Here is a 14,601-nt window from a genome sequence, read left to right on the forward strand (position 1 = left end):
CTAAAAATAGATTTTTTTTCAAAACCAAACCAAACCCACCCCTGGTTCAGGAAAATGCTTAAGTCAAGGTTTAACAGCAAACATTGCTCTTAAGAGCCTGTGCTGGAAATTAATCTCGAATTGTTGTAGTCACTTTGAAAGTTTTTGGCTTGTTTTTGTCCCTCCAGCTCCTTCTGAGAAACATCTGTTTTGTGCATGTGACAACTCCACACCGGCTCAGTATAAACTGCATGGAGCAGAAGAAAAAGGAGAATGAAAGCTTTTTGCCTTGCTAGAAGAATTCTTGACAAACACTGAGCCACAGAAGAAAAACTGCGTGGTGACTGCCCACACTGCACAACAATGATGAGAATTCCACTTCCAAAGATCTCCATTATTCCATTTCATAATGACTATTTTAACTGCTGGTATTTTTAGAGTGCTCTCTATATAAAAAACCTTATCTAAAAAAGTGTTCACTCACAAATATGTAAAAAATTGAAACAGAAAAACCTCAAAGTTACAGAGAAATTGCTTCATACATGCTAACACATGGACACAAGCATGACACTCAAAATGTATGAAAGCATACTACTGCTCCTCCGCAACATGACACCCTGCCTTCTGCCCACTGCTTATGAAATACTTGACTGCGTTCCAGCAGAGCAGGGTTTCATTTTACAAGAGTGCTTCACAAAGTTAGCAGCGAGGGGAAGTGTGCAGTAACTGAACTCATCCCCCCAACCCTCCAGATAAAGTTTCTTCAGGTACAAAAGGCATTACCCAACTAAAGAAATTGACTTAAAAAAAAAATCATTCTAAAGCAAAAGACATAAAAAAAAGCTTTGAAAATGGAGCTAGAACTATTGCCACATTGTAAGTCCATGTTCAAACCTCTATATCCATCTATTATTTTTTTCCTATTAAAAATTATGAGCATTGTTAAAAACATACGTTTAATATTTATTCAATCCACTTATCTTTCCCAAAACCTCACTAGGATAACAGGCTTGGGTGAAAAAAGGAAAAACAGTCTTCAACTTAGGTGAAACAGCAGGTAAACTTGTAGTTCCAGCACTGCAAAAAACCCATAGAAAATAGTCCCACTGCAACAATCACTCCCTGAATTTTGATCAAGAACTTAATGGAAATAATTCAACTTTAACAACTTTCTGCTTTCAGAAGTCTGCACAGAGGAGCAGGGAGACAGGAGAGAAGGGCTTTGATGCAGCAAGGGTACTGGATAGCTTAAGAGTCCTGGAATTACAAATTCGATTTTCACTGAATAACAAAGAATAAGCCAACAAATTACACACAGCAAAATGGAAGGGTTATACATTGAAAATAATTGGCCCTGATAAGCAGTTTTTTAGAGACATTATAAAAACGGCACAGCATTAAAAGATTGGTTTAGCTTCAGTATAAATATGGAAGTGATCAGCAAAAAGAAAGCAGTGAGGGTAGGAAAATGTGAGTCAAGCAGGATATTTGAAGTTGATACAAAAAGAAAAATCATGATAAAACACTAACAATAGTGATGGTACTGAATATTTCTCTTGCCCTGAAAGTAGTATTGATCTCATTACTGTATGTACAAGATGATGAAGAAAATCTATCCTGATTGGACAGATTCCACTTCTGTGGAAGCACAGAAATATATCTATACTTCTAACAAAACTCTTTAGGCTGCTATAAAGCAAGAATAAGAAACTTGTGAAAAGTCTCACCATAAAATATATTTGAAAATACAACCATTTTAGTTTATATTTCACCTGATTATATTTAACACTATTTACAAACAAGAATTTCCCCATCTCTATTAAACTGCAACTACAGCCAAAGAAGAAACAGCTGTTACAACTGTGACAAGAAATACTACATAAAAGAAACACAGAGCACTGCATTTCATTGATGCAGAGTAAGACAGCAAGAGTGGCAGCGATCATAAGACAAGATGCCATAAACTGATTAAAAATTTGGTAAATGAAAATTTGCCACTCCAGTTTGACATCTCCTGAAAAATTTAACACCGACAATACAGCAGGAATGACTCTTGTGTCACAAGAGCTACATGGAAAAGTTGTCACATGGGAAGTAACATGGAGAAAGCTCTTGAACAGCTGGAGTGAAATAAAGCTTATTACAGTGAAGTTACACTGATGCTACAGGTGTGAAGCAAAATTAAAGTTACATTTACAATTTTATATGTATGTACACATGTGTTAAGCTCTTGTTCATTCATCTTCTTTCTCATCACGGATGATGCTATCTGTCAGAGGTAGGCTGACACTGTTTTATGAATCAAGATCTCCGTAACACCACAAACTATTTTTGCTTATCAAAAAGGATGGCTCCAGCTTTGTAACTGTTAACATCCCCAGCTCCTCCTAAATACTGTCATCCCTGCACAACATGCCATTTTGTGAGATCACATAACGTAGTAATATAGTTTCAAATCAACTGGCATGGAAATAAAATAGAGGCATATAAAAAAAATCTCTTTCAACAAGTTTAGTCTAGGTGCAATATAAAACTTGAAATGAAATTAAACTCAAGCCCCCAATAAGATGGATGGCTTATGTTTTCTCCTCCTCTCTTCACGGGCCATAAACTGTTTTCTAGCTTTAAAATTACATGACTTTGTCTGAGAAGCAAAACCATATACCAAACACATTCTTCTATAAACGCCTCTGACATAAGCAGGTATCACCATGCAAACAGCGAGGAAGCAGGATGTACCACACAAATTAGAGAAAGCAAGATGCCAAGAGATGGGAAGTGCAGTGGTAGAAGGATTTCTTTATGGTCAAAACCAGAGAATGGAAATAGAATAGACAAATCTAAGAAGTATCATTTATTTTAGGTATGAACGTATTTTTTTCTAATATGATTAAAAAATAGACACCAGAGTTCAGCAAACTGAAATATCCCCAGCTGAGAAAAACAGAAGCGTAAACTGCTTCTCCAAGAGTGAAGTGGTAGCCATGCAAGCCTACAGACAGATCCTCTCTGCCTCTTGCACTGCATCACACTGCTGCCATGCAGGAGCAAAGAGAAATTCTCATGATTCTACTCAGGTCTTTTTGTTTCTTTGCTTTTGTCATCCCCAACAATTGTCAGGTATCAGGTACTTTTCTCATTACTATACTGAGCAAGCCCCAGAGACACATGCCGTAGTCATTCACTAGAAGAGGAAACCCCTTCCCCAAAACAGCGGGGACAACACCTCCTTCAAGTTATCTCAGAATCTGCTCATACATCTTGCAATGCATGCTTCTAAAAAACCCTTGTATTTCCTTTATTACATATTCAATATGGTCAAGAGTTGAAAAGAACTGCATCATATGGGAAGGATACAGTCAGGTTTTAAAAAATAAATTAAAAAAAAAATCACATTTCTGTCTGAAAATCTGATTAGAATAACAACAGTGGTTATTAAAACTGAAGAACTTTTTTTCCATTTAAATCCTGCAAATCTGGCAGCACTGTGCCAACAATTGCATTACTGATAAAAATATGTATTTTTGCCTTTTGTTTTACATATCCAAAGAGGAAAGATGTGTTTTAAGAAAAAGGAATATGAACTGAATAGTACTGTAATTTTATTTAAATGTGAAAAGCTATTTAAACGGTCTAGTTTCAAACTGACAACATGTTATTGAAATGGAACTTCCACAGACTTATTTCTTAACCGCTTTCTGAAGTGCACTACAGGGACTCTGAATAGAAATTATACTGCAGTAATGTTGACACAAAGAATTTAACAGATTAACAGATGCACTTCTCATTTTAGCCTATATTTGCGAAAGCAGAGATGGCAGATGTTTAAAAGATTACATCTGTATTACTCAGTTACATAATTCACACACAAATCATGTGCACTAGAAATATGGGGGTGGGGGGAACTACCACTTCCTCTGTGCCTTCTCTCTTCAAAGTGTTGTAAACTCCTTAACTAACACCAGTACACACAACTCTCTTACCTGTTCCCTAATTTGAACAGAATGTTAATAGTGCAGAAAAAGTTAAACTCAAGAAAAACACGAAGCATGTTAATTTCATAAGGAATAGAAATTTCTGTCATGGAAAGCCATTGTCAAAGATTTATTTTATTAGTATTTTAATACTTTGGTCTAGATGAAATTCTATGAACTGGAAGAGATTCTTGCATTAAGGAACAAAAATGCTCATTTTGAAACAAGCAAGAACAGCAATCAAGCTTTGCAACCTGTAATATATAGTACTGTCATCGTATTTTCAATATCTGAAAGAATAAATTTTCAGAAAACATGGTACGTAGAGGTGTTTGTAGCCACAAAAGTATCCTCAAAAACAAAATATAAGTTTCAGATCTAGGATACAAGTAGTTTGTACCACACTCTATTCATACTTATCATTTTTCATATTTATTCAACATGATCATAACCATCTGCACGCTTGAACTTGTGATGAAGGTAGTGACATGGAAAAACCACTAAAAGTTAAATCTGTAAAAAACATGGCATATCACAATCAATAAAGTTCTCAAAATAATTACAATACAGGTGTGTTTTTGAAACCCCTCACATTCTTGATATCTTAAAATATAGCCCTGGGAAAAAGTTAATTCTTCCAATTATACAAGCCAAGTCAGAGAGAAACTATAGATTTATCTTCATATTATTTTTTTTTTAATAATTAATACTCCTAAAAGTATATTTCTGGTAGTATAAATAAACCCTCTGGTAAACAGTAGCAGATTGTAAAAAGAATGAAAACTAGCCTCCTCCTTACTCTACGTGAAGACAGAATAAATCTCACACTCAACACCCTTTGTTAACATTCACCATAACAATTAGCCAAGAGAAAGAAGGATGTAATACTTCAGGAAGATTTTAAATAGTTGTTGTGCATTTGAGCACTAACAAAAAAACCTAAAATCTTCTACCTCTTATTTCAAATTACAAATTAATGCTCTTTTCCCCTCAGGAAAAATTAAATAAGCAGGGATAAAAACTGTGAATGAGTATCTTAAACAAAAAAAAAAAAGCTAAGTTGATCACAGTAAGACATTTGCAGTTAAATATTGTCTCATGACAAATGATACGACGGCACCTTTAAATTGAAAATTCATTTTGGAAAACTGATCTTAAAGAACGTTTTCTGTGAGAATAGGAACTACAAGACAGATTGAACAGTATCAATTACGGGGGGCGTAGGGGGTAGTATTTGCCATGAAAACTTCCTTCACCATGCTCAGAATGAAAAGTTAACATTTAATCACCATTGAAGGGTATCAACAGTGAAGCTTCTAGGCTTTCCTTCTTATACTGTACCTTTTAATGGTAATTAAAACAATCTCCCGACACACAGGCCTCCCTGAATGATGGGATATGATTAGTATGGCAGCAGAACAGAGCCATGCAATACAGAATACTTGACTATTCTGCAGCACATTTACAGCTCAAATGATCACTGCTGTTTTAGCATAGATGGGTTCCACAGATAAATTTTCACCCTGCTAAGCACAAATCTACCCACCCCTTGGCACTCCAGCAGAATAAAAGGAAGCAGCACATATTTCATGGCTCATAACCACATTCAGTTGTGGTCCTCTACAAAAACATTTATTCCATAGCTGAGCTTGGAGTCAATGTAATGACAAGCACCTGATTGTCCTGCTATTACTGTGCTCAATGACTCTCTTACTGCTAGAGAACAGCATGTATGACACCAGTAAAAGCCTTGGTCTATGACTGAACTAAACGGTAATATGTACGGCTGTAAATAACGGCAATAATGAACTAAGGAAGTTTAAATTACTACTTGTCTCATCAGCACCCTAAAATTAATGTTCTCCTTGGATTTAAAAGGAATTTTCTACCAAATGTTAAGATACCGATTACTCCTCTTTTTATCATGCTAACAACTGGGGTGAGAAGACTGGAGCTGGCAATGAGACAGACGGCAAGATTAACAAGGAAAGAAGAAAAGGTTAAGATATGGAAACTGGGATGAAGGAGATGAAAAAAAAAATGGGGAGCAGAGACAACTGAGATAACAATATATTGCTGGGGACAAGACACGTGACCCAAACACACCGAGGAACCCCAACTTGGTAGAGCACAATCCCCTCCGGTACACCAAGTTGAGAACCCAAGACCTGCACATCCCATCACTCCTCTGCTCTCAAACATCTGTACAACTCTGAGGCAGAGCATCCCACTCTTACAGACAGGTCCCAGGGAACAACAACCCTTAGCTAACTTTATTGGCTCAGGTAAGAGAGCCCTGATGGACGTAAAGGTTTGAACTGTGCTCACGAGTCACATGGGTGCCAGCATGATTCCAATTAACTGAATCTAGAAATTCAGCCTGAATTTAGAATTCAGCATCAGGAGAAAAAGGCACTGATATTTTGTACAGAGAAAACTCAGTTTAAAAACTTACGTAACACTACTAAATCAAACACACACGGTATAGCATATAATCCAAGATGCACACATAACTTTAATTGCTCATTTCCTGTGCATATCTACTGTCCACAGATCTTTAATTAACAACCACACACCAATTTTCATTCCTCTTCAAGATTTTTCTGTTCAAGTAGATTTCTTCAGACAAGATGAAATTCCTGTGAGAATCAGGACTGATCACAGTAACAGTCTCATGCAAGAGACCGTTGTTGAAGAAACATTAGAGAAAAAGCAGTGAATTACAGAAAGAAAAAGGGACGGCTAACCCGAAAGCTGGAGAATGTTGCTTTGGAAAAATAGATTGCATCCTGTCAGTGCCATATATTTGCTTCATAATACTAAGCAAATCTTCTAAACTCATTTTTCCAAAGGTCGTAATTAATCACATATTTCCATTTTTCTAGATTTTGGGCTTGATTTCCAGTACTCCTGAGGAGTCACCAATGCACCTGAAGTTATTAAGAACTGCATTTAAAAAAAAAATTAACCTGTAATAGTTTGGTTGCCTAAAAGTTCAGGCACTAAGTGTTTTGAATTTGGTACCCCAAATCAGAGCATGCTTTCAAATTTTGTATGACTCCAAGCTTCATATATATAAAATGCAGTAACATTACCTTGCTTCACTTCACAGAGATTACATGAAAAATAGTATTTGGAACTTTTTCAATAGTAGGGAGCACTACCCAAAAGCCCAAGGCAACAATAACACATTTCTGTATTCAGAGCTAAGTTTCAACAATAAGCAGAATAGAGAGATCAAAATTCATATGGGTCATTAAACAATGGCGGGGGAGGAATTGAATAGGTGCTTGCTAATCCTACTGCCCTCTGCACAGAGCAGATTATGGTTAAAACCAAATGTTCCAGCAGCCAACACCTGGGCTGCATGGCAAATTGGATTTTTAAGGCATATCCTCATTTCGGAGTGCTTGAACTACATTTAGAGAACACTACGACTGTAAATAACTTTCAAATCAGTAACATTACCAGCTAGAAAAGAACAAAGAGTCTCCTCACTCTAAAGAGACTTCTGGGCTCTGTCAGTGAAAGCAGGGGTTTGTAGTGGAGAATCATAAGTGAAGCTGAAGTAAAGGACTATCGGGACAGTTCTGGGGACTTCCAAATGAAAAAGCAAGCCCTCCTCCTGTATATATACAAAAGAACTAACTTATGCAAAACAATCCTATAAAGAAAAGACCACAATGTATTACCCTTTGCATCTTCTCTAAATATCTATAACTCAGAGAACTAAAGCAAGATTTTAATTCTAATGCACTGATAAAGTCTAACTGCCAAGACACTTCTAACATGAATGGGTTTTCAGCCCTCCCCTCTTGAAAGCAGGACATAGCAGATAGAGAAGAAAGCACACTGCATAGCCCATGACTTCAGCTAAATACACAACTGCAATTCATTCAAGCTGTTTGGCTAACATCGGAAACCATCAGATCCAAGCCTGATTAGTTATTACAGACTGAAGAACCTTGAATTGAGTTATAGCCTTTTTGTTAGCTACCATGTAATTTTATTTTTAACACATGCTATGTAATTTGCAGTGTTTGTTTTAACTAATTCTTTACTGCTGGTTCTTCTACTGAAGAAACTAATTATGTCTACTGCATTCTAAAGCTAAACCTAAACCATCAGTTTAAAATTACTTGCACAAAATAATGTATTTTGCCAAATGAAAACATGAGATCCAAATCTGTCAGCAGTAAAGTTTCACTGAATGCAATTCAGCTCTATAAGCCACGCTCTGAAAGAAAAAATTCCTAGGCTCACCGACTCAAAGGCTAGCACATTGTTTTACAGAAAATAATTAGCAAATTTACAATAGGTCAGTGGCAAAAGGTTACAAAATAGAGTTAAGATGTGATTTCTCAATTGATGCAAGTCAATTTAAGCTTACCTATCTGCCAAAACAGACCCTCTCATTCTCATCACCCCATACAGTCTTTCCACCCTTGCTGTTTGCTGGCACACATACATGTGAAAACACAGCGAGCAGTCCAAGGAGTTTTCAGCCAGGTAAGTACGAAGCAGCTTGCTGGAAGGCAGTATGATTGATGGTGTTGACTGTGCAGCAGGAGATGAAGACAGAACTTCCTCTTTTGGCATCACCAGCATAGAACTTGGATCACATTAGGCTGTGTATTTACGACTGACTTCAGGGAGTACTTAACCAATATAAGTAACCAATAATACAGCCACAGGAGAAGAGGGCTGGAAACACCATGAGAGAAACAAACACACTTCCTTTTTTCCGGAACTCTAATCTGTCCTTCATGTGACTGTAGGACTCAATATATTCACCTATCAATCCCTCTCCTCTTTATTTTTTTATGTAGTTACAGTTACCTCCAAAAATACAACTAAGAGTGTATGCAGACTAGACAACATTAAAAAAAAAAAGTCTGATCATGATGGAGGCAGGAAAGTGGAAGACGACTAGGGAAGTAACTAGAAACACATGCAATCCTGAACACCACTTAGAAAAGTTTACTGGTAGTAAAAGTTTGATTGTGGGGTTTTTTTTTGGTTTAAAAGCTCAACTCACTAAAAGGCATTCTGAATGTCACATACTACTTTTATTGCAACAAGGCTTAGAAACTACAAGCTCAGACTCCACTTTCCCAGTTGCTATAAAACATTAGGCAAAAAGACTGCCTGTGTGCCAGGAACCTTTGAGCATTACTGCAGGCCTCAGATCTCCATCAAAATCCAACACAACACATTCAACAAAAACAAACTATAAACTACAACAGCCTACTGCACTCCGTATTTTGAGTGTAACAAAAAGAGAAAACTGACTTCAATTTACCAAAGCACCACTCTCAGATAATTCCATTACCCTAGATTAAGAGTTGTCAGTATTTATGCATAGAACACACATGAGATCAAGACTTTCTAATAACAGAAACATAACAAGAAAGAAAACAAGGGGGAGCAATAGTCAAATTATAAAGGGACTGACACAAGCAGGAGGTAAGACCAAAAAATGGAACTGAATGGAACAAGCTAGATTGCCATCTAAAGTTTGGGGAAAGATTGTCATCCTCCCTCCTTCTCACCCCTACAGCTACTAGAACCTCTGGACAGTGTATTTCTGCTTGGGTTTTGGTAAGGCTAGAGGAAAGCATACAAATCCGAGCACAAGCCTCTGAACTACCCTAATGAAATGTTAGGTTTTGATTTTTAATATTGAAGCTTTAGATACCTAAATACCAACACTGTAAACTCTCCTGACAAATAGCCTGTGACTTGAACAAAGAACAATCCCGTTTCCTTCCAAGTTATCTTAAAGATCATAATAAAATTACATTCAAGATACAGTAACCCAAAGAGGTTTTTTTTCAAACAATTATTGTATTTTAGGCTGGTTTGGATTCTGCTGTTGTGGCTTTAAGAATGAAGACTTGGGAAATACGGCCACTGCTGTATGAGCCATACTGTACTTCTCAAGCTGTTTTACATTTCATCAGGTAATATCAACTAAATTTCTGGCAGGAAGAAAAATACCAATGAGACCTCTTACTGCAGAAGACTTATATAGTCACTGTAATCCTTCTAAATCCATGCAAGCACTTAGCATATAGACTTTATGATGCTATAGTCAGATTTTACCATTTCTATGGAAAGCTGCTAAGAACAAAACTATAGAGACACCTTACCAGCAAAATCATTCAAAAGGTAGTAGCAGATAATTTTTTTCATCCTTTTCAGAGTCTTGCTATCCTTTTTCACTATTAATATATTCCAGAAACAAGACATAGTATGCTGCATGGAATCATCTTACTAGTTGATTTCCATACAACAGCCATTTCTTATACTGCATAAACTCACATATTCCCATCTTCTCCTTTAAAAGTGGAGACAGTGAGTGGCTTAGGTAATTACAGCTGTCAGGGAGGGTTTGATAAATAACTTTCCTGCTCAATGTATGTTTTAGGCCACTGGGAAAGCTGTCAAATAATGACATCAGAGTCTACATTAACACTGGCAAAATGCAACGGTGCTTCCTTTCATATTTAACTAGATGGTTTATAGCCCTTCCTTTTCCTATTCCCTGGTCGACAAAGAGAGTGGAACGAACAAACGGGTCATAATTCAACCCAGATAAAATGGGGATAGATAATGCAGGTTAAATGAAAGAGTATGAAAGAAAATGAGAAGCACATCCTTGCTTTGTTAATGATGAAGCTTGCTCATTCTTCATCAATGAACTTTGTAAGCTTGAGTCACTTCCTAAAATTCCAATTAAGTTGTAAGGGATGAGCATAAAGAACAGCTGCTTTCCCCTCTTTCAGTATCTAAGTTATTATTACACTGCATTTCTTGCACATGAGCCACTCCACATGTAGAAGAACGTTAGACGGGATTACTGCATCACTCACTGTGGGGAGTTACCTTCCCCGTTCCAAAGCTCTCAAACACAGACTGTCCCACCTTCAGATTGACTTTATATTATGTGATCTTAATTCCAACCAAAGCACAGAACAACCAGAAACTCACTATTACTTCAATGCCTGCTGAAGTCACCTGCTCAGTTTTGAGAACAAACCTTGAGCACTGGTCTTTGTTTAAAAAGCTGCCTGTTGGTCTTCATCATCTGGAAGACAGCAGTGCCCAGAAGCAGCTGAGGCTGACAATGCTAGAGAACTCACTTTCCAGTGAAATGTTTAATGACTTGAGGCAAATGATTAATGAGGAACTTAATTTTTCCACTGATGCCTAACAGAAATGCTAACTTAATAAACAGAACAAAAATGCAGCAAACCTGATCTGATCATACGTTTTAGTTTTAGGTGGTCTGCGAGGAGCACACAGTTGGACTCAATGATCCTTATGGGTCCCTTCCAACTGGAGATATTCTATGATCTGTTTATCAAATATTTTTCCAAAGTTAAGTTACACCTGCCAGAAACTCAGCTCTGATGATTATCTAGTGAGTAGTTAAGAATGGTACTTAGAAGATATTGCAGCTTGAGCACCAGGGTTAGTATTACTGTCAACTCTGAACCCCTAAAAGATCCAAAGAAATGTCATCTTCCCATTAACGTTTGAAAATGTACCTTATGGCTGATATCTACTTAAAGGGATTCTCCCCTCACCATCATCAACCTCAGAGCACCCAACTAAACTTGATCAAGCATCTAATCTCTAACGCCTGGTTCCTCCTGACCCGCTTTGCTGGTTCATCTACATTAACAACAGCTTCCAGGCAAGGCTAGTGATTCTGTTAAGGCTTAAGGCTATGCTAGATGCTGGTTTTCTAGCAGTGTAGTTACATTAATGAGGGATGTGATTCATTCCCACCTCTTTAGCATTGATGCAGTTAGTGACATGCAATTACTTTTATTACTGCAGGAACGGGAATGAGCTATACCAGTATAACATGATCCACACTAGAGAGGTGTCTATTCTGTCACATGAAAAGGAGTAAGATTTGCATATACATTATTTTGTCTCCAGTTTTATACTTTGGAAGTAAGTCCAACGATTTTTATGAAACTACACATACATGGCACAGCATGGAAAAAGGCACTCAGAGTCTACAGTCTAGGAGGTTATTTAAAGTGTTTATTTTAAGTGTGTATAACACCTAACACACATATACATTATACGATATTATTTGTATCTCCTCCCATACAAAAGAATTGGATATTTTACAAGAAAGAAATTGATATGGGGAAAGAAGTTGATTAAATTTGTGGCTGAGCACTTAACTGAAAACTGGGGGTCAGAAACACTTGAATGGATTTTTCTCCACTGCCCAGCCTTATCCAAAACAAAAAAGTCATAGAACAGACCATGCTAAAAAAAGGCACAAGATTAAGTTATTCACAGCAGCCTTCAAAACAGAGAATTTAAACAGAATGTGTCGTCCCCCACCCCCTCCAATAAGCTTTGCTTCTTACAACTTAAGAACAGTTCTAGCTTTTTTCTAAGGTTCATTGTGATGATAAATGCACAAAAGTGTATGGTATGCACTGCCGCTTATTAGCATTTAATGCTTCTTGAACAACTACAATGCAAATATTCATCACAATAGATGGGGACCTTGGCGGAAACAAGAATTCCCACAAATTGTTTAAAAGTACAGTAAATGAATAGTATTATAAACAAAAAGCCCAAATCCCTCCCAAATGTGTATGCTGCATTTGCTTACAGATTAGCCCACTACACATTCATTGTGTGACCGCATTTGTAGAAAATCCTTTGAACAAAAAAATTTTATACCCTAACAAGAAGAGTTTCCTATTTATAGATGTGTTCAAGTCAAGCCACAGTTGACTCAGGATGATTTTGTTGGGTGGGGTTTTTTTTGTATTTCTTTGTATTAGTGACAGATTTTTGCATAAATAGGATGTTACAGGGCAGAGTATGAAGTCAGGCAATTTTAAAAGAGGCTCCATTTTGAATTACTTAACTGACAGTGTATCAACACACTTACTAACAAACATGGTAACTTTCAAGAAGTGATGTTTAGAGTTATTTCTAAGCTACAGCTCAGCACAAAACACCAGAAAATCTAAGTGACTGCATAGGAAGTAATCAAAGTTACAAACAAATATCATGCTGACACCATTTGAAACTACTTTTACTTCACTTATACAAGTAGACAATCAAAATAAACATACTCTATATAATACATTAAAAAAACTTCTACATCCTGCGCAAACTCTCATCATTTCCCAAGTCTCACCTCTCTATTCAATACAGCAATACGTAAACATACTCCACAAATGCTTATGATCAAGGTGCTTACAGGGAAACTATAAATTTTTAGTCTACTCCTATGAATACATTTGAGGAGCAGTAGGAAAAAACAGCCCGATTACTGTACATTGTAAAGTATTTCTTAAAAATCCTTAATATTTTTATACATGTAACAGAGGAGAGAAGGGACATGTTTCTGTTCACTGTACCTTTCATATCTTGCTTACGGCTTTCAGAAATAATAGAAGCATAAGAACACAAGAAACGGTTGTCTTTAGCATATGCACACCTGACAGCCCTTCTTGGAAAGTTGGTTTCTCCTGTCAACAGCACAAGATGAGCGATGGCAAGGGCGCATATACATGTGTATATACACACACTCACATATACATCAGACCAAGAACATGTCTGGCTAAAACCACATCAGTGAGCGGCAGTACTGAGAAAAACCTCATAACTCTTTTTAAAACAGCCTCCAATAAGGGAAACACCTCTAGAGCGAAGATGACAAAGAAAAAACTCAACAAATGGAGAGATCTCATCGGCCAGACCCACGACGGGCAGAGGAAGGAGGAGTACCCTGCAACTTCTCCTCCATCCTGTCTCTCAGTCGGAGAGGAAGGGCGGAGAGCGAAGGGAGGGGGCGAAAGCGTGAAGGAGAAACGGCCCAAGAGGAGAAATGTGCCAAGCATCGCCTCCCGTGAGAAGTCCCCCTCTACACCCGCACATACACTTTTCAAGAGAAATTGGGGGGGGCGCAAACATTCTCTGAGGAAATTTCTCCTCCTTATGCATCCAGCTTCAATTTACTGAAGAGACAGTAAATTGATAACCTAAGCCTCACTCGTAGCGAAAGGCTGGCTGTCCTCCCTCCCACCCCCAATGATCCCTGAGGGGGCGGAGGGGGAGGACGGACAGCCAGCCCCCCTCAAGTCCTCTTTGATGGGGTGCCGCCAGGCCCCACCACACCGGCTACCCCCAGCCCTGAGGCGCTTGCGAGAGCGGGACAAGGCGTTTTCCCTAATCCCCTTCCCTGCTGTCTCGCCCCCCCCTCCCCTCAACGCCGCGTTCCTCACCGGCCTGGGTGGTGTCGCTGAGGTCGTGGTTGGCGGCGCTGGCCCGAGGGTAGTCGCGGAGCTTCCTGCCGCTCAAACTGAGGGTACCGCTGGCCGCCGCTTCTTCTAAGGCTCTGTCCAAGGAGCGACTCCACGAACCCGGACCTGAGGGCCCAGGTGGTGGAGAACAAGCCGCCGCGTTCCCCGCCGGCATCACGGCAGAGCCGCCCTCCGGCGCCGCCAGCACCGCGGCCGCCATTTCCCCCCCGCCGCAGCCCGCCGCCGCCGCTGCTCTGGCTTCGCGCGCCACTGCGCAGGCGCGGGGAAGCCCAGGGACCGGCAGGGAGGGCGCATGCGCCAGCCTTGACAGGGCGCGGAGTGCGCATGCGCGC

General features: G+C 38.7%; 1 protein-coding gene across 18 annotated transcripts in view; it reads right to left on the minus strand.

Annotated features, from left to right (window-relative positions):
* The window catches only part of LRCH3 (leucine rich repeats and calponin homology domain containing 3), a 69,604-nt gene extending 55,090 nt beyond the window's left edge, over nt 1-14,514 (minus strand). For 17 of the 18 annotated variants that reach the window (XM_074877308.1, XM_074877302.1, XM_074877312.1 and 14 more), the window contains exon 1: nt 14,231-14,514. In XM_074877308.1, coding sequence (XP_074733409.1) covers nt 14,231-14,468 — 238 coding nt within the window. In that variant the 5' untranslated portion in view covers nt 14,469-14,514. The remainder of the gene's footprint in view (nt 1-14,230) is intronic. The other variant, XM_074877314.1, reaches the window with a different exon arrangement.
* Between the last annotated feature and the right edge of the window lie 87 nt (nt 14,515-14,601).

The sequence above is a fragment of the Strix uralensis genome, chromosome 9 (genome assembly GCF_047716275.1).
Source record: "Strix uralensis isolate ZFMK-TIS-50842 chromosome 9, bStrUra1, whole genome shotgun sequence".
Taxonomy (NCBI): domain Eukaryota; kingdom Metazoa; phylum Chordata; class Aves; order Strigiformes; family Strigidae; genus Strix; species Strix uralensis.